At 40.8% G+C, this 20998-nt stretch overlaps 1 protein-coding gene across 3 annotated transcripts in view; it reads right to left on the bottom strand.

Moving 5' to 3' along the window:
• The window catches only part of RPS6KA2 (ribosomal protein S6 kinase A2), a 304348-nt gene that overhangs the window by 76769 nt on the left and 206581 nt on the right, over positions 1-20998 (bottom strand). For all 3 annotated transcript variants that reach the window (XM_065680424.1, XM_065680426.1, XM_065680425.1), the window contains one exon: positions 17594-17675. In XM_065680424.1, coding sequence (XP_065536496.1) covers positions 17594-17675 — 82 coding nt within the window. The remainder of the gene's footprint in view (positions 1-17593; positions 17676-20998) is intronic.

The raw sequence follows: 20998 nt of genomic DNA, 5'->3' as shown, positions 1-20998 counted from the left end.
TGATTTTTAGGAGGCCAGGGTCTGGAAGAGGTCATTTATCTTCCCCACTCCTCCTTTTTTTTCCCCCCTTTACATGAAACAACACATATGGCTTTAAAGAAATCAAAGACTTGTTTTGTTTTGTTGTTGTTTGGTTCTTTTGGTTGGTTGGTTGGGGTGTTTTTCAAGTAGCTTGGCTGCTTCAATGTTGAGATCTGGAATGACAGATATCTCTAAATTAATCCTAAACGTTTAATATTGAATTTCCATTTGCATTATTTATCACCTATTCATTATTTTATTAATTATTCTCTCTAAATGTTTAAAAAAGGTAATTAAATCTGGCAACATCCCTCTGAAGTACCTCTGCTCAATTTTCCAACAAGGAGAGTCAAAGGACAGACTGATGAAGTCTAATGCTACTAAATAAAAGTCATATGGAAGTTGTCAGGGGTTTAAGGATATACCAATTCTGCTGAAAATAAATCTTCAGGCAGTAGCCCGAGCTCTCCCAGTGTCTTCCTGACACACTTGCCCAGCAAGGAAGTCTGGTGGGCTGCGGGTGCTGCTTGGTGGACTCCCTCCTGCCCAGTGGAGCCTCTGGCAACTGCAACATCCCGCCATTTCCCCACTGGAACACCAACTTGGATATCTCTCCCCAGACAAAAAATCCCACAGACGCTGCAGGAGCTTAAGTGTGTTTTAGATTTTTGGCTGGAACTAGCCAGTGGGTTCAAACCCTGTTATTAGAGAAGTACTGACCGACAAACCAGCCAGATGATCATATAAACCTCGTGTCCTTATGCAGAGGTGAAATTTCAATTTCTGTGTATTTTCAAACAGAACTGGACCAACTGTATATACACAGATGTGCCTGCGCACAGCTTCCAGGTAAAACCATTCCCCTCCCAAGGTCTGTCAGCTGCAGATGTGCAATGATAGCTATTAAGCTAAATCCTGTGGTGATGTACACCACTAACAAAGTCAGAATCATACCCCACGCAGTCGTACAAATGACTTTTAACTGACATCGCTACAAGCAAACTGAACAAATGGCCTGATGAAGAGCAGAAAAAGCTGCCATTTGCTAGCATGGAACTTCCTCCTAAAAGCCAAAACCTACAGCTGGAAACCTACATCTGTCCAGGACTTGTGTAAAACTGAAAGCCTTAAACACCTCTGCATAGCTGCACCTGGGTAATCTTTTTTTTTCTGATGTAAAGCATATGTTTTATTTAACTTTATTTATGTTAGTGGGTATGATATCCTGTCAAATGATCCATGAAGTAATATATTTGCTTCTTGAATTCTGCTGTAACATACTCCTATTTTTTATTATATTTACTTCAGTTGAACAGATATATAATTATTACTATCGCTATTGCAGGGAACCATTTCAATATTAACTCTTACTGACAGGCAATAATTACCCATGGTCTATGAGTACGCGTAATTTCAACATGATAAATTAATAAGAGGGTGAGGCTTAGAATTCAGGGGTTCCAGTAAATGCCATACATCAGCAGCCCTGGAAATTATGATAATCTGAAAGGAGAAACTAGTAGATGTTTCATATAGCTTTGCAATAAAATTGCTTAAGCCTGTTATGAGACATCTGGCCTTTCACCCAAACTCCTCACAAAAGAGATATCTAAATTTAGTTCCAACCTACAGGAATCCAACAGGGGAAAGGTACACAAGTACATACGGTACTCAGTCCTACTCTTAAATACAGTCCAAAGAAGGATGAATTTCTCTATCAAACTTCTCTCATATCTCCTGTCAGACTCTAATTCTCTCGCAGCTACTGCCCTGCTGCAGTGCTGGCTAGCTTGCATACAGCTGCATAGGAGAGGCAGCACTGTCCTAATATTTCCTAATGATGGGGCATTCCACTATTAATGAGCATTTGCCTTGTGTGTGCTATCATGATGTTACTAAGTCACCATAAGCAATGAGGAAATTGTTTTCTCTTGTCCTGATTGATCTGGAGATGATCCAGGCATCCAGTAACTGCTCGGTCTCTCAGGGTAATAAGTTTCACTGCTTGCCTTTTAAGTCTGAAGCCCTGAGTGGTCTAATCAACTGTTGCTGCTCTTTGCTCATAGAACACACCTATTTTGTGGGGTTTATGGGCAGGACTAACATTTGCAGATTAGTCTGGATGCATGAAAAATGTCTGTGTTTTGGTATTCACCACAAACATGTTCTGCAGTATACCATCAAAGGCAAAAATACAGCCTTTATGATTGAAAAGTACTGGGTGATCACTGGCTCTGCAGTGGAAATGCAAAGATATCCCCTCTTATGCCATCCTTGTACAGAACATAATTCCCTTCATTTAGTGTCTCAGGATCTACCTAGAAAGCTACTTGTACTGAAAGTGAAGTTTCTTTTCCTTCAGGCTCTTTGAGTAAGAACTAGCTCACTTGCAAAGCCTGGCAGAGGTTGAAGGGGACGAAGGTGGTGTTGGAGCTTCCAGATAGCTCCCTAAGACACTAACTCAGGGCAAAGTGCTCCTGCTTGAGAGTGATTTAAAACCCACCCAAGTCCCTACTATTTGTTTAATGGAACAGTATTGAACTGCCTGCTTGGTCCAGTTGGGATGTCTACAGACAAGACTGACAATCTTTTATATTATATTAAGTGAGAATTCCTGGAAGGAGTGGAGATGTGTTATTATCCCTCTGTGGAGAATGTATGTACTGGGATGCTGTCATTTGCCACTTAGGGCAGTTCTGCTCATACACTGAACTAATGGTCAATGTTTCCTGTAGAGTTGCTTGAAACTTGTAATTGTGGATATTTTTAAAGATGTTTTTGCTGTGGCTTTTGTTCTGAATTGGAATAAAAAGCCTAAAGTCGGCAAGTTTTGCCAAAACTAAATGCAAAAAGTTGTTTTGGATGCATCAAAATGCTGTTTAAAGGGTTTAAATTTATTTTTGATCTCTTATTTCTTAGACACTTACTATAACATACACCAATATAATAATTTTTAAAAATATATATAACCAAACCAGACCATTCTGCTGAAATGCTTACTTCCAATGCTTTCTCAAGTGAAATTTCACTCAACAGTCCTGTTCTGTGGATCTGTTCTATCAGCAACAATACATGGAATCTCTTCTTTATCAATCATAAAGCAGCACATTCAGAAGATGGAATAACAAAAAAAAAAGAGTATTTATGGGCACTTGAGGAAAAATATGTTCACTAAGCCCACCACAAGTTTTTGAAATAGAACCCACATGTCTTCCAAGTGTAGGCTAAACATACAAAAATACGAAGTAATGCTTTTGTGATTGGCCTAATTGGAGAGCCTACCAGCTTAGAGAGTTTACCAGCTTATTTCTGATACGCGTAACACAAGGCAATGTCTGGACAGTGAAAGGTGCATTTCTCAGAAGGGAGGGACTGGATGGACTGATCACAGAGCACGAGGCAAATGTTAACATTCACCCTGAACTATGCAGCAGCCCTGGCCATGACTGCACTAGGCTGACTTCTCACTCTAAACACTTCTTCCATTAAGCTGCTTGGATGTGGTAAACACAGAGCCAATCCAACCTGACTTGCTCTAACAAAATGTTTTGGATGAGCATTTTAGTTACTGAATTCCAAATATTTTGGTTTGTGAAATGAGTAGCTAGCTCATTTAAGGCAACACTGAGGAAGCTGGGATAATGGCCTATCATCCAAAACCAAGGACACTCAGTTGATACAGGAAATAAGAAGCCCTGAGACAGCTTCTATTTGTAAACCATGCAGGACCAGGTTTATTGGGTTGCCTGTAGCCCAGCCCTCTGACCTACTTGCACACAAAGATGGGAATTTAGAACTCAAATGTTTCAAGAAAACTGTGGTGTTTAATATCAACATTCAGGAAAACCAACCTTTGCTTTGCCCACGCCCTGACATGCTGCACAGGCGTACTTAATATAGCTCTGTTGATATGTTTGCCTCGTGAAAATAAATGAGCATCTGCGAGACGGCTGTCTGTCACTGAAGAAGCCTACAGTCCCATCAGCAAGCAGGGTGCGAAGTCAAGGCAAGGTCATTGCCTAAATTAGAGTGTAAGGAAAAGCCTGGTCTCGTGTTCTTACCGACACACTTGACTAAAGCTCTGAAACCACCAAGCCCTAGCCACACAAACAACAAGAAAAAGAAGCCTGATCTAGTGTTTTCTCCTGTGAGAAGAGAAACACAGTGTCCAGACAATCACAAATTATTTTTCAGCCTGGACTCCACTACCATATAGGGAGCCTTGTGGAAGATATGCCTAAGTTCAGAGAGTCTCTGAGTGAAATCATGGCCCTAAAACACTCAGTAGTAAAACTGCTGTTGACATTAATAAGATGACACCATCTACATCTCAGTCCCTGTATACAGTTCTGAAAATATACGTAGCTGCTTGAACTCTAAAAGAATACCTAACTGCGGAGGAAATCGTTTTTCCTATGTCACTGGGTAACTGCCAAGTGCTAAACATAAACTGTACTAAGCAATAACTAAAGGGAGACAGGAGGAGAGCAGATAAATATTTAAAGGATATAAACATGAAAGACAGAGAAGACATTTTATCAAAATAAAAGGAAAGAAAGGAATATAAATAGGAGGAGGTAAGTGAAACAGAAAAAGAGGAAATATAGGCTGTGCCTGGCGAACCGTAACCAACTGGATCCTGTGGAGCAAAGGGTTGGGATTGGAGCCTCATCACATTTTAAAACAAAACTGAACAGAAAAAGTTAAATAATGACTTAGTAAGAAACCAGCCTGCCCTGCTGCAGGAGAATGAGACTGCATCTTTCACTATGTGCTGCTCTGCTGCAGTGACTCCACCTCAATAAAGCAGGATTTCAAAGAAAAAAATCTAGATTACACTACCATGCACAAGCGTTTGGGAGACTGGCTGAAACAGAACATTTGTACCAGGATTAATGACTCCAACATTATGTTAAGAGTATTTCAGCAGAGTGGAAAAAACAACCGAACAAATAAAACAATAAAACAACACAAAATAAAAATTTCCATTGGGAATGGGTTTGAGAACCCTGTGAAGAATAACCATGAGACATTTAGCTTCCACCCAGTGCTTTTAATCCTGAGATGTCGAATAGCCTTACCCAGAGCCTAGGATCACTACAGCTGTTACGCCGTAGGTGATAGCTGGGGTAAGCAGAGGGGTAATGCAGCTCCCATTGGGCCATCCAGCACAGTGGCTGCCAGCCCTGTGAGGGTCCTCCCAGTGACTGCTCACAAACCATACTCCCCAAAACGCAGAGTGCAAACTTTCAGGCTTCTTCTTAAAAGCTTTGCTTTGGTAGTTGCTTGCTTTGTTCTGCTTGTGAAGAAGTGCTCTCAAACCCTCACATTTGATTAGCTACAGCAAACTAAAACCTAAGTGGGTCATAACAGCATGGCAGGGTTTCTGCTTATTTCTAATGAAGATTCATATAAGGAGCCCTCTGACACTGGCAAATCTCATGCAGCAAGGCCAAGACTTTCGCCTCATGAGCAGCTACTTTTTGCTCTATCTGTCCCACCTATAGCCACCCTTCAGTTCCCTTCCATCTCCACCTTGGTGGCAGGGTTGAACAGCCTCACTCCTGCCGCTTCCCATCCAAGGAAGGGGAGGGAGCAAAAGAGTGACCAAGGGAGGCCACTGAGCACCCAATCTGACAGCACTGGAGCAGAGAGCAACCTTCTTCCCTCATAGCCCTGTGTGTGTCCCAAGCAGAAAGGTGCTTTTGGAGAAGCTATTGGAGACAGCTATTGCCTGCTTCCCGGAGCTTGAGAGAAGACTAGCTCTGGCCCTGTCTTGCTCCCACCATAAAGCTCAGTCTTCCCCGCAAAATGACACCTGGAGCAAGTGCTGACCATGACCATCTGTCTCTCTTCCTGGCCCTCCACTTCTCCGCTTGAGATTTTGCCCTTCCTATTGCTTTTTCCTTGTCTCCACACACCATAGCATACCTCCAAGCCCACTGCTACCTCTGATGCTTGGCTCAAGGGATGCCAGCTTTCCCCTGCCTTGGGGTGCACCAGCTCACCTGGGGACAGCTGAGGGGCTTCTGGAAAATGGGTATGTCCAGATTTCAGTAGGTTGAAAGACAGCTAAATAAAGGCTGGCCATTTATTTGATGGTCTAGGAAGAGCCTTTTGGCTTCCTTGGGACCAAGGTCAAAATGTGCAGCTTAAGAGGCCATCTTCTGTGTAAAAGTCTGCTCCTGGGAGCTGCTGAGCAAAGCTGCCAGCTATTTTCCTGAACAAAGCCAGAGAGAGAACAAGCTGGGGTCCCATCCTTTTCCCTTTATGGGGAAAGTTTTCTAGGAGGCAGAGATAGGTGGTAAGGGTGACCCAAATGTGGGGAGCACCATGTGAAACAAAAGTACAAAATAGCCCTTCTAAACATACATTTGAAAATCATTTTTTGTTATGATAACATGCAATGGCCAAGTTAGTTCCTGCGTTTCTTTAAATGCTACCAAGAGATACACCATGAGTAATTTACATTGTATAGCTTATTGTATCGATAATGAAACAAAATTCAATTGTTCTGCACTGACAAAACCTATATAGGAGTACAATCGCATAAACCTGAAACTCCTCTGAGCATGAAAGGCAGCTCTGAGCTAACAGCTTTGACGGTGACAATTGCCCACTAAATGGCAACTATGTCCTAGCACAAACAAAGACTGAAAGATGACCAGGGACACAGCACAATTATCTGAGCAATTCCGGCTTTGCCCAAATTTACAAAAATAACCTGCTGCTGAGAAAATGTCAGTTAAATTACTGCACCATGGAAACCTTCCAAGTGTGCATGCAGAGAGAAAATGCTGTAGACGAAACAGAAAGGAGAGGCTGTCGTTGATGCTGACTGCTGGTCTCTCTTTGAACATCATCAAAACCTCCAACTTGAAGCAAATGCCACAGCCATGAGAAAGTGGTAACTGACATGTGTAACCCACATGAAAAGTATAAAAACACAGAGAATGATTTTGTTTCCGTTGAAACAAGTCCCAGACGGCAGTCTCCCACACTGTGCCATCCAACTTTTATGGAGAGCCAGCTGAGTGCTAGCTCACCTCCAGCAGCGGTTGTGAACAGAACACCTGGCCAGCGGTTTCAAGGTGTACAAGCGGTCCAAGTGCAAGGCTGTGAGGCAAAGCAACCCAGAGCAACTGACCCCCTAACTTCTGCCATCATTCTGACTTAAAATGGCATGAAGTGGCAGTGTTGACCTCTCTGTTTATCTGTCCTTGTGTTTGAGAGGAAATAACATTGTTCTGTTATGTTACAGGAACCAGTAAAAGCAGTGGGGTGCAAATCCCAGAAGATGCTTATGAGTTTGGGTTCCAATCAACTACAAATGCACTGCAGTAGCAGGCAGCTGAAATCAATTCCATAGCAATTATGTTGGATGCTTCAACTGGTGCAACTTATTCAGGGAGCAGAACAAACAAATGCTTTTCATATAGATAATGGATTTGTACCACACCCAAAGACATGCAGAGTCCATCAGGGAGGTTAAAAATCCCAAGGATATTTAGCTATTTTATTCCCACCTTAGCTTTCCACTATAGCTACTAATTTATGCAAAAGTACAGTTGATTCATAGCTCTGATTATTTCAAACAGTCAATGTGTTATACAGAACAGACATTTTCTAACAACTTCTTGGTTTGGATTCCATAATGTGGCAGATTGCACTTAAGTGGGGAAGAGCGTTAATAACATCTCCATTAATACTTATTACATTTCACAAAGATATCGAGCACTGTGAAGAAGAGGCTGGAACAATTAGGTTAATGTTATAGACATGGAGATTGAGAATAGGAGCAGCAGTAATAGCAGCTGGTTTATGTTCATGCAGCAGGCTGGTGGCAGAGATATGAGCAGAGCCAAAGTCTTGTAACTCCTAAACTAAGGTACCAGCTCCTACCCGAAACACAGACAGCCAAGAAAGAAGAGACTACAAGACATAAAGTCAAAGGAGATGAAGACTAAAAGCATTTGAGCCTGTATTTGCCAAAAGAGCAATTTTTCTCTTCCTGTAATTCACGCAGCCTCGTGGTATCAACAGCAAACTATTGGACATTGGGCAGGATTAAAAGGCTTGTGGTTCATACATGTGCTGTGCAGCTGACTCTATGGGTTGCCAGCAATAGCTTCTCTTTTTCAGCAGTGGGCTCCTTCAAATTAGAAGCATTACAAGCAAACAGAAAGCTTACGAAGCTCATTAAAGAGAACACAAGATAAACACGACACAAAAACTTTCAAGCCCCAAAACCAAGCCAAAAGAAAACCAGAAAAGCAGACCTTCACAGGAGGATTTCCATTTGGCTTACAGGATGCCAGCAAGAAAGGAAAAGGGCAATAGACAAGATAAAACAGTGACCACTGTTACATTATCACTGGTAAAGGCTGACTGGCCTGGACACATCCTGATGTTCTGCTTAATTCTGAAGCTAAACACATGAGAGAGGGGAATGAATGGAGGTTGACAGCTGCAGGCAACCACGAAGAACTGAAACAACCCTCTAGAAATGCTGCTGTCTCGAGCATCAGTGAAAAGAACAGCAGTTATTACAAACCTTCTACCAAAGGGCAGGCTTTCCCTAAGAGCATTCTCTGAATAGGACTCCCCAAGGGAACAAGCATTCAACATCTCAACGATATGACCACTCTTCCATCTTTGCAGTAGGACATTTGTATCTGTTCAATTAAACCTCCTGAATTTTCAGTAATCTGCTTTGTAAACCAGAGGTACTGCTACTGCTTCTGTCATGACAAAGCATTCACAGAGGACCTGAGATCTGGAACAGTCAGAGCAGATCACATTTTGCATAACAGTCACCTCTGACTTACCTAGTGGATAACTAAATCTTCTAACTCAGACATGTAGAGAAAATGAATCCTGAGGAAGGAAAGGAAGATAAAAGATTCGCAGCCTACAGAAGATGGAAGCTAAACATGATAACAATCTTTAAGATGTGGAAGAAAACTTCAGTGGGGAGACTGTTCTCAGTGGAGAGGATGTGAACTAATGGCTTCAGCGTTGGCAAGACAGATATGGGACAGATGTTGGGAAACATTTTGTAAGAGTAGGGATAGAGACAGTCTAAGAACAAGTTAGGCAAACCTCTGTCAGGAATGACACAAAAGCACAGCTGTGCACCCCTAGGCCAGAGGGGATGGACTTCTTCAGGTGCTTTCCAGACAATGCTTAAGTAGCAGTGCAAGGCACAGGGGACACCCCAAGTCCCACGCTAGTCGGTTTACCTGGACCAGACCCAGTCAGGGACACAGGTTAGGCTTCCAAAGCAGAACTACTGAGACTCTGTGGTTGCCCAAGGAACCAGTCAGTCCTCTCCCCCAGGTACTTGTCCTAGGCAGAGTGCCTGTTGCACTCTGGACTCATTCATTTAGATGGAGTTTCATGTCATTCTTCATAGATCTGCTGGAGTTAAAGTAAGTTGTACTTTTCTCTATTCTCTCTGTGCTTCCCACGCTGTTTCTGGGGAGGGGTGTGGGGGCTGGCAAAGGCCATTGCACCTCCCAGTCCTTTCCTCATACATTTGGTTTTCTACAGATAAAATGGAATTGCACCACATTTGTCAAACAGGATAAACTTTTCACTTGTGGTTTCAGGACAACTGTCCATGTAGTCTCTCCATTCCTGAAACTACACCAAAATCAACTAACAGTAATCTGCTACTTTACAATTAAAAATATCAAATGTGGTCTTTCCTGTAAGGTGACAACCAATTTGGGAATAACTGCACATAACTGTAAATGGATATACAGTGCAATGAACACAACAAAAAGAATAATTCAAGGGAAAGCAAACAGTAGTGAAAGCCCTTGGTCAAGTCTCCTGCAGCGATGTAGGACAAGGAGGAATGGCTTTAAACTGAAAGAGGGTAGACTCATTAAGTATTAGGAAGGAATTCTTCACTGTGAAGGCAGTGAAACACTGGAACAGGTGGATGCCCCATCCCTGGAAGTGTTCAAGGCCAGGCTGGACTGGCCTTCGGGCAACCGGGTATAGTAGAAGGTGCTCCTGATCATGGAAGTGATGGCACTGAAGAACTGGATGATCTTTAAGGTCCCTTCCAACTCAAACCATGCTATGATCCTATGACTTTGAAGAATGAGTTTGGGTCTGAAAGCCTTTTATTGATGGAGTAAACTGCAGGAACTGCAGTTTCAAAGCGTCCTCACTGCTACTTATTCACTGTGTCAAGCACAGCAGGATCAATCGAAACTTTAAAGAAGTAGATGGCAAATTGACTGAAAATTGCAAGGCAATTTAGAAAACTGCTTTTTACTATCAAAAAAGAAATGAGCATGATGGACTACTTATTTCTGATAAAAAACCCAACAGCTATTCCTTGACTGGCTGGGATAGCCAAGGGACACATTCAAATGCACCTGCAAGAGCTGCTTTCTTTCCAGAGATTTTAAAGAAGTCATTCTTTCCATATTTCATTAACAGAAGAGTATGACTCAATGAATGTTTAGAATAAACTTGCATAATTGGATCACAGGTGAAGCACATATCCTTTCTGCCAAAAAAATCAGCAGACTTTTCAGTGCTGTACTCCTCCAATTTCAGATTTGAATCTCCTTTGTGCTGTATATGGAATCATCATATGAATACCTGAATAATACAACACTTTCAGCTGCTGTTAATGGGGTCCACGGAACTGCTCAAGGGCTAGATGCTAATTATGAGGTTGCTCCACACTTGATGTCACACTTTGGTCCCAGGACCTGAATGCCTACAAGAGACTGAAAGGTACTTAGTGTACTCCTGATTTAGTTTCATCCGCAGGGAACCTAGCTTGAGTGCTCTGAAACTGCTACGCCCAGCAAACCAAGGCACAGCAAAGAGAGATGACTGGAAGAATTGCTTCAAAAGCCTGGTCCAAGCCAAAGCACCAATGCTGTTTGATGCTAGGACTTAAATCACAGTTTCTGCTATACCCCTAAACTTCTCGTGGAGAAAGCTGGGTTTTGCTTGTGAGTCCTGTCCTATGTTTCTTTGGGAAGAATAAAACAAAGCTATTTCAGGCAACAACATACTACGCTGCTGAAGCTCCGTTCCAAATGAACATACAACTATGTAGTGAATTATATTTTGATATTGCTGTAACAGCAGAGTTGTACTGGAACAAATGCATGGGTAGGAAAAGAATGGGCAATACTGCTGCATTTACCTACAGAATGTATGGCAAGTACGTAAGTGTGTGCTCGTATGGAAATCAGAAAGATAAAGATGTTGTTTATAATTTTTACCAATATATAAGGTGAAGCCTTAATAATTCTGTCCTCCTTAGGACAGTAAGTAGAAATTGCTATCTAGCAACCTGAACAAAGATTTTAACAAGGTGACTCTAAACAGCCAAATTTTTCAAGAGAAAGATGAATTTTCTTTGGCAGTTAGGAAAAGCTCCATGAGGATCAATAGGGTTTTGTGTAAAAACAATCTAGCCAAAATGCTCCCTTGCTACAAAGCAGAGAGCATTTTTAATATCCAGATTTCATTTCTTGAATGTCTTAATGGTGGGAATTTTTGCCTGATAACAGGATCTTTATCATGCACTCGGCTTTGTGAAGAGGCTATAAATTAATTAGGACTTCATACGATGAGACGTCCCACGTGGCTTGAACAGAAACAGATAATACTATCTTTAAGTGGTATACGCTCAGTTTATATTTATAGACAAAAGTTTTACCTTCTCATCCAAACCTGAATTCAAACCCTGTACAGAATCACTACAGAGTATTAGGTATTTAACCGAGAAACTACAATCTCAATGAGCACAAGTCAAGGCTCTTTAGCAAACACTACGAAGATAAACTTCCAGCAAGGCTTTTTGTAATTTTTGACCTGTCCAGTCTGTTGTATATTGAAGATGGGACACTGTTGTGGTTTAAGCCCAGCCGGTAACTCAGAACCACACAGCTGCTCTCTCACTTCCCCCACTCTTCCTCCCCCCAGCTCCTGGAGGGATGGGGAGGAGAATCTAGAGAATGTAACTCCTACGGGTTGAGATAAGAGCAGTCCAGTAACTAAGGTGTAACACAAATCACTACTGCTACCACCAATGATAATAATGATGAGAGAAATAACAAGGGAAGAGAATACAACTGCTCACCACCTGCCGACCGATACCCAGCCCGACCCAAGCAGTGATCTAGCCCTTCCAGGTAACTGTTCCCAGTTTATATAGCGGGCATGACATGCTGTGGTATGGAATACCTCTTTGGTTAGTTTGGGTCAGGCGTCCTGTCTCTGATTCCTCCCGGCTTCCCCTCCTCCCTGGCAGAGCATGAGACTTAGAAAGTCAGTATAATTGGATATATTGGTCAGAGTAAACATTACTAAGCAGTAACTAAAAACATCGATGCTATCAGCACTGTTCCCAGCCTGAAAGTCAAAAACACAGCGCTGCACCAGCTATCAAGGAGAAAAATAACTGCTACTGCTGAACCCAGGACACGACACTCTATAGTATCTGCTGACACACAGTGAGCTAGACTAACTACAGTTCATTTTCCTTATATAAATACATTATTCTCCACAGCCCACTAGAAACCACCTCAGTGAGATCCCAAATGTCCCATACCCTTTCTCCCTTCAGAAACGAAGCCCTAGATAAGCTGACTTTCGAGGAGAGGAAGAAAGTTAGTCTGATATGGCAAAGGCACTGTAAAGCTACAGCCCAGTAGTGACCTCTAAGCACTGAGTTGAAGATTTTTTTGGTTTCACTTTCAGAACTCCCACAGGAAGAAAGAAAGTTCTCCCTCCTCAGATAACAGCTACTAAATCCAGCTTGCTCCTAACTTTTGATGGGCAAAGTTGGCATGGTCTGTAGTTCAGCGCAAAGCTGGAGATGTTCTCCTTGACTGCTGTCCCACAGAACTTCCATGCGAACAGACAAAGTCCAGATAGTGACCCAAGAGCATTGCTATGCGGCTGAGCACATGACTAGGCTGATGATTACATTTTAGAGCCACTCATGAGGTATACAGAGGAATGTTTGTTCTATTCAAAGCAGAGGGAAACCACTGGAGTTCCAGCATCTTAGATCTAAACACCACAGTCATCACAGGGAAACTGAGCAGCATTCAGAGGAAAACTGAAGAAGCCACTTCAGTTAGTGTCCAAACAGGGAAGCAGTTTTATCAATGCTTTAAATGAAAACCATGATCCAGCTGGTGACACCTAACTTAGTTGCCAATTTAGTGTATAATTAGCATCATTGATCTAACACCCCTGAGGACAGCACAAGCTCTCTGCGAGGCACTCAAGCTGCTCTCACCATTTACTGTAACCATCTATAACCATCACATGCACTCAGCACAATTGTAAACCCAAAAGCCTACTAGCTTAGACTAAGGAGATCATAAAATTCAAAGCACTAAGAGCTTTTGACAGAACAGATTACTATTTGTAAACAACACAACCAGAAACAGGTAGTCTCTCAGTTCTCAGGGTCAAATAACTTCCATTGCTGAGAATTATACAGCCCATTACCAACAGGACGGGCAGATGCAAACTACTTCCTTGTGACCCATCACATAAATCTTCACTAGATCACCACTGTAATATTTACAAAGTTCATAAACATTATGTCAGCGAATTATGGTTTCATGCTACTCTATGATTGCATTTCTCCTAGAAGGATGGGTCTTTGATTTTCAAGCTCCAGAGGTAGCTCTTACATTTCAGCACAGCAACCTGTTGGGGATTTATAGGTACTTCACAGGTATTTAATGAGGCTTACGCTGTAAGTGATCTAAACATCTCTTGTTCATGGAATCCTGAAGCACATCTAGTAAAGCTGATGGAGCCTGAGACACCTTTAAAGAAATACCAAGTGAACATAATCAGCCTGCCTCTGTCCTGGCTTTGCTGGTGAATACAAGGCACACATATACACAGAACTGTTTCCTCAGTTTTCATGGTGCCTTCAGGCTGGGCAGTCATGACCCACTCATATATATGTAAGTTTTTAATCATTCAAATTAATTTTTTTTTAATCTAAAAATCTCATTTTCTAGGGGAAATAAAAGTAGTATAATAAAGACATGAAAGCAACATTTTAAGATGGTATATTTAATTACTACTATGTAATGACATCTTAAAAACAAAAGTCTCACTCTTGGAAAGTATTTAAGTGTCTAAATGTCTTTGAGCACCTGGTACCCCACAAAAAGGTTTATATTTGCAAAGGTAGCTATTAGGGTATTGTAATTTAATAGTCTTTCAAAGTCAGATGAATTATACATACATGCAGCCTTGAATCTGATGCATTTGCCATCTGTCACCTAACAGACATAAAATTCTCAGATATTTTGGAAAAGGTTTTCCTAAAATTAGTAATTATAATGAAACATTTATCTAGTTTCTTCAGCTCTCTCCTGTAAAAACCAGATACCCACAAGCTCCAGCAAAAGGAAATGAGGCATGAAGGTAAGAAACGCCTGCATGATGTTCTCATTTATAACTCAAGGGAGCAGTGGCTTTCTCACTTTCAGGGATCCATGCTGTTATAGGTGCTTATTCAGATATCCTCTACATTTAATATGAACCTTTGAGTGGTAAAGATTACTTTCATTTTCACAAACTTTTATATGTACAGCATATGCCTCTGCAAACCTGTAGTCTACACTGGAATATTTTGGGGTCTAATTCTCCCTTCACAGCAGGAGCAATCCTGCTGTCTAGCAGATCTTTTTCAAGTTTAAATCTACATATGCAATTGATCTACAAAGCCTCTTTTGTATCAAACAATTTTTTTGAGCTGTAAATGCTTGAACAGTGCTGCTGCTGACTGCTGTACCCTCTGCTGTTGGTGAAATTTGGATCATGCTCATAAGGGACAAATACCTTGGAAAGAGGTAGCAGACCCACTGGAGGAAGCCCTGTTTTGTATTTCTGCTTCTTCCTAAACATTACCAGCAAGTCATGACCACAGTCAGGTTCCTGGGATAGCAAACCCTATCAGCACAACCCACTATGTCTGTTCTACATAAAAGCTAGTTTTAGCCCATCACTCCTGAAGGCATATAACTTCCTCACAGTCTTACTTATGAAGGTTTTAATTATTCAGACTAATTCAGAAAAGAAAAAACAATCTTGTTACTCCCTCCTCTTTTCTCATTTCTTCATTTTATGTATTTTCCAAATTTTTTAACTGAAAGAAAAAAAAAATTATATTTAGGACTGTGTGGCCATGTCAATGGTACTGGCACTGAGAGCTCTGCCCTTCCTGTTCCATGCTAAACTGTGCAGAGTACAAGTTAAGAAGTACAGTCACACAGAAATCTGTCTAGTATCATGTCTTTTGTCAGTAAATACTGAATGCAGAACATATGGCTTTGCTCCCATTACTTGACATAATAAATACTTCATACTGGAGTTACTTCCAGCCTTTTTGAATGTAGGTAGGCAGCAATAATCTAGCACTTTCACTTAAAAGATTAAATTAAGCTGTCAGAAATATTCTCTCTGTGCCAAAAGTTACATGGATGCTCACTGGCAGCAATCATCATTGTTGCTCACCTCACTTGCCCTGGGCCAATGGGGTTTTACCTTCACTTCAGTACTTTGAGTTAAACAGCTGCCAGGTTTAACTTATTTGTTAAACTAGTGTGGACAAATTAGTTCCTACTGGGAAATTCAGAGCTACCAGTCAGAGGGGTAAGTAGCCTGAATGGGAGAGAAATGCAATCCAGCAAAATCACAAAGCAGCTTCAACTTTTAGATCTTGTGACCCACACTTGAGAAAACAATAAACAGCCTGCTGTAACAGCCAAGGGAGAAGAAAAGCAGTGTTTCTGTGCTGTGACAAACCAAGGAACTGCAAACATGGAGGTGCCCGTTCTTGATGAACAGATACATATGATGGAACACTCCGAGTAGTTTAAAATCACCATCTAAATTTCAAGGCTTCCTAAAATACTATTTGTTTGGAGTTTTTTTCCCCAGTGGAATCTGACATTACAGATTTAGTTGAAATGACACGTGTTAAGTAGTAACACTCTAAGTAGGGTGTTAAGTAATAAATTTGGGGTAGCAAAAGAAACATTCCCCTTCTCCAAAGCTCTTTCAGATCAACACACCTCAGATTTATATACCAATTTTTACCTTGGGTGAAAAGTTCTGGGTTGTTAAAAGAACAGAATTTAGTCCCTGGTACATGTTGATATCAGAGGGGTCATGCGGTCCTTCCTCAGACACTGTGCCCAGCCGGAGATGGCTTTCCCTGGTAAGGAAGGCTCTGAGAGTTGAGTTCAGTTCAGTTTGGGTACTTCACGGTTCTGCTCTTGGTTGATAAGTCAGAGAATCACTCTATTATAGATACTGTGCATAAACTACTTTTCCTTTTTATGTATTACATCCAGTACCACTTAAGTGGTCATTTGCACCATGCTGTCCTCCCAGAACAAATTTTCTCTTGCACATTCCAAACAAAAAGATCAGCACACCAGTACTGCTCCAAACTAATGTTTCTTTGAAAACACTTTCTTAGCTGAAGGAAACGTGGAAATACTTATTTGGCCACTTCCCTATTTTGACTAGCACTCAGAAGAGGTGCTGTGTCTGCCTGCTGTAACTCTACCTTGTAATTAGAGGTAGCTTCATTCTTCTTTTGGTCCCATAAATTGAGGCATTCTAAAACAACCTGGACTTTTAAATCATCAGAACTCTCTCAAAACGATTTTGTTTAACACTGGAATAGAAATTTAGGCACTATACTGCATTGTTCAAACCTACATTGTCCAGGAAAGAACAAAAAGAGCTGCTCTGGGCAAAATGAACACTATCTACCTTCTCTGCAAAAAGTGTAAGGCTTTTGAGAAGGAAAACAGAGTACAGTGCTCGGTCAGGTAATCAAGAAGACAACTGGATTTTACTAACTCTGTGGAGACAGAAAAGCAGTAAGGACAACAGCTGAGTCCAAACTTATTCTGGTTTTCAGTCCTGTGCTTTCCTAGATATTTGTCTGAGTGAGGCTGTAGCCGCCAGTGGTCCCAGAAGAGGATGACCAGATTTAAACATCAGTCGTTCAGCCCTAGCCTGCTATAGACCACTCATAGACTGGTCATGAGCTAGGAAACAGCATTATCTCAACAACCTCAGAATGACTTCTTACACTTAAAAATACTTTGTCATGATTTCCAGGCATATAGTGAGAGGCACCAGCTGGAAGGCTTTTCACCTCAGCAGGAGCCATGTTTTACTTCAGCAATATCCTGATTTAATAATATCTACTTCAGTTCACTTCAGCAACAGAAAGATACTGCCACTATGATACAAAGTCATATATGCCCAATGGAAGTCCTATAGATAACACCAAGAGAAGAAAGCATTCAGCTGTTAAACTCTAATGCCCTGTTTTCCTGCTCCCACACTGTAGAGGTAACATTTTTTGTGTATGTTTTTTTAGAACATTCCCTAGAGTGAGGTAGGATTTTGGAGGGTGGTAGAGATGTATTTGTGCACTGTTATGTACCGTAAGATAGAAGCAATGCAAGAAATGTGAATGACAAGCCAGGACAAAAATAGAGACTGCAGAGGCTGTCCCGATCCTTACCTTTCAGAGTTGCTTTCTTAAGTACCTTCATTGCATAAAGCTGACCCGCATCAGATCCTTTGATTTTCCTCACTAGAAATACCTGTAAAAAGCAGATGAACACTGAACTTCCAGTTACAAGCCTTGCTGCACTTGATAGAGGAACAAATACTACAGTTCAGGAAATCTAATGAAAATTGTTAGCTGAAAGTATTTCATAGCTATCTCACCTGCCATTGGTTGAGCCAGTTCTGGAATTTTTCAGTTTTAAGCCTTCACTGTCCCACAAAGAATGTATGTTCAACATTATTATTTGTCCTTACCCATTCAATTGAAGATGGGTGAATAGTCAGAATCAGGGCACACACTTCTCTTCATATTCTGACTAGCTTTACATCAAAATAAGTTATGTCTCATTTGTGCTTAAGAACGTGCAGTGTCTTAAAATTGCTGCCATCAATTAAATTAAGGAAAAAAAATTCAGACAACAATTTGTTGTAATTTATGCCATAAGTTATGCATGGTGACTTGCCTCAGATGCAGATGAAGCAAAAAGCAAAAAGCTGAAGCCAAAAAATCTGTTTGTCCATACTTAACAAAAAGTAGGACTATGATTAACAAATATGCTATAATAAAGGTAGTTTTCCCTGTTATAGCTTCCTATGATATATCTTCTGACAATGTGAATTTGTAATTGAGATAAAATTGTAGCTAAAACTGTATCCTCTTTGTTTCACTCCATGCAGCTCCTTCGTATCTGCCCCTAAGTGCATCTGAGCACTGGAGGGACAGTGAACAAAGGAATAGGTAATTTAGTTTGGTCTTCATTAGACTTTCAGTGTTTTAAGAGTTGAAAATAAAATAAACAAGTTTTTTAGCTGATTCCCAGGACTGACTCTGTCTGCTGAGGTCAGAAATACCAGACAACAGTGTCTCTGTTTTTATTTCAGCACTTGTGTTACTGGACAGAAACAGAAGTAAAACCAAACACAGAAAGAAATATAAGCCCATGCACATAGCATATACTTAAGTAAACTAACAAAGGCTGGCTGAAATTATGTAGCTCATGAATGTCTACTTGGATTACAAAAATCTGTGGCAATTATTTTATTCATTGCTTGTTCAGGAACCATGCAGCTTTGTTAACTGTCTCCACCCAGAATACGAAAAGACAAAAAAAGAAAGGAGGAAGTCTCTTCCTAGCACGCTATTTTCAAGTTGAAAAACTCTTCCTCCTGAAAAAAAATACCTGTAAACAGATTATGATTCTTTTTAGAACACCCTTTGAGGAACGCTTTGTGGGAAGGGAGAACAACATTTAACAAGCAGGTAGAGAAGCTGAAAAAAAACCCCAAACCAAACCAATGTAAATCTCTCTGAACACTTCAATCAGGGCTTTCACATCTCACAGCATCACAGCTCTAACACTTCAACAGTACGTTCTGATACTTTTTTGGTGAGACTTTCCTTCTCAAAGTGTTTCCTGTACATCAGATATGAACAGTTCCTCACCCAAGCTGCCCTAACTAGCTGAGCTTGGGCATACATTGCTTGTTCCCATCTTCTCTTTCCTAGTTTGGTGAACATAAATACTTCTGATGCTTACAACTGTAGAAACAAATGATGAAGTCTGGATACAACAGGAATGCATATGACTGCTACAGGGATGCTGGGGAGGGACTCTTCATTAGGGACTGTAGTGACAGGACAAGGGGTAATGGGTTAAAACTTAAACAGGGGAAGTTTAGATTGAATATAAGGAAGAAATTCTTTACTGTAAAGATGGTGAGGCACTGGAATGGGTTGCCCAGGGAAGTTGTGAATGTTCCATCCCTGGTGGAGTTCAAGGCCAGCTTGGACAGAGCCTTGGGTGACATGGTTTAGTGTGAGGTGTCCCTGCTCATGGCAGGAGGGTTGGAAGTAGATGATCTTAAGGTCCTTTCCAACCCTAACTATTCTATGGTTCTATGAAGTGTTCTTCATTAACGTTCATGATAAATTAAGATCAACTGCTCCAGCATTAACAAGAAGTCAATTCATTAGGAAGTTCAGCTAGACAGAGAAATATTGGGATGTTTTTCTATCCAGCCCAAATAAAAGACTCATTTTTTTGCATTACATTGAAAGCAAGGAGAAAGTCAAAGCAAGCTTGCCCAAACACTAGATTTTCACAGCTGTATTGTTATTCTGTAAAAATGGTTATGGAATCTTTATACAAAAACAACCTAAACCCCCAAACATTTAAAATACTTATTTTGAGCTGTACTGCGCATGGAACAGCACCACATGCTGCACCTGCATAAATACTGGGCTGCAGTATCTTCCATGCAAACTTGCAAAGCATGTAATACTCATATTGCTGTAATAAGCACAATTATCAACTGACGCTACTAGTCACTAGTCAGCTGTTCCCTGTAGCATAGGATTCCCTCCAAAACAGATGACTCAAGAACACTGTGTGCTGTTTCAGAGGACATCAAAATAATCATCAACCAAAAAGGAAACAGAGCAAATGAAAAAGCATTGCATTGCAAAATGATATCATCCTTTTGATTCTTCTTAAAGCCAAAGTTTCATTCCTCTTGAAACCACCAAGTGGTCCTGGAGCACTTACCTGACTGGTTGTATCAGCTATACTATACTACACTTAAATAAGTGAAGTATTTTCAAAGGGGGGAAATGTTGGAAAGAGCAGAATTTTGTATGATAAAACAATTGTATAAAATAGTAGAAATTATTATGTTTGAGAAATTTATAAATTAATAGTGAGGTTTTGTATATTAGAAAATGCTGTGACTTCGTGGTTTTGTATCACGGTGGTTCTAATACTATACTAGTTTGCCAGAACAGCACAGGCTGAGCATAACTTTCAGTTTTCTAGTTTGAAATTCATGCAAACACCTCAGGTTATCAATACCCAATAACTAACAAAACTCCCTTAGCTGGAGCAACGGGAGTACGACCCAAATCCCAACCTAAAAAGTTAAGCAAGTGCTGTGACTTTCAAGAGTGTTGCAAGCACCCCCTCTGACACCAATGACATCTTCCCTAATCCTGCAAGAAATTATTTAGGCCTCAGCCAAATAACCTGAAAACCCACTGTTCTTCTTCTTGTTGTACTGAGTCATACAGTAAATCTAATTTTAAGTTGTTTCATTTTTTACATCTTTCAGTATTTAAAGCAAGTATCATTACTGTGCTCTCAAGAAATTCTCTCGATCAAAACTTGGTTGTGAACACAAGCTTTCTTGGCATCACTCATCTCAGGGAACTTCTAGCAGACTGGCTTGTCAATATAATTCTAGAACAGTCAGGAGGTTGATAAATACTCTCAATATAGCTTCTCTCAGGAACAAAACTAATGTCCTTGATTCATCATCAGGTTGCTCAGCTTTGTGCTGACTACCACATCAACTTTCAGGTATA

Source organism: Lathamus discolor, chromosome 5 (assembly GCF_037157495.1).
Source record: "Lathamus discolor isolate bLatDis1 chromosome 5, bLatDis1.hap1, whole genome shotgun sequence".
Taxonomy (NCBI): Eukaryota; Metazoa; Chordata; class Aves; order Psittaciformes; family Psittacidae; genus Lathamus; species Lathamus discolor.
Note: the sequence above shows the minus strand (reverse complement) of the source record. Positions and strands in the feature narration are given on the sequence as shown.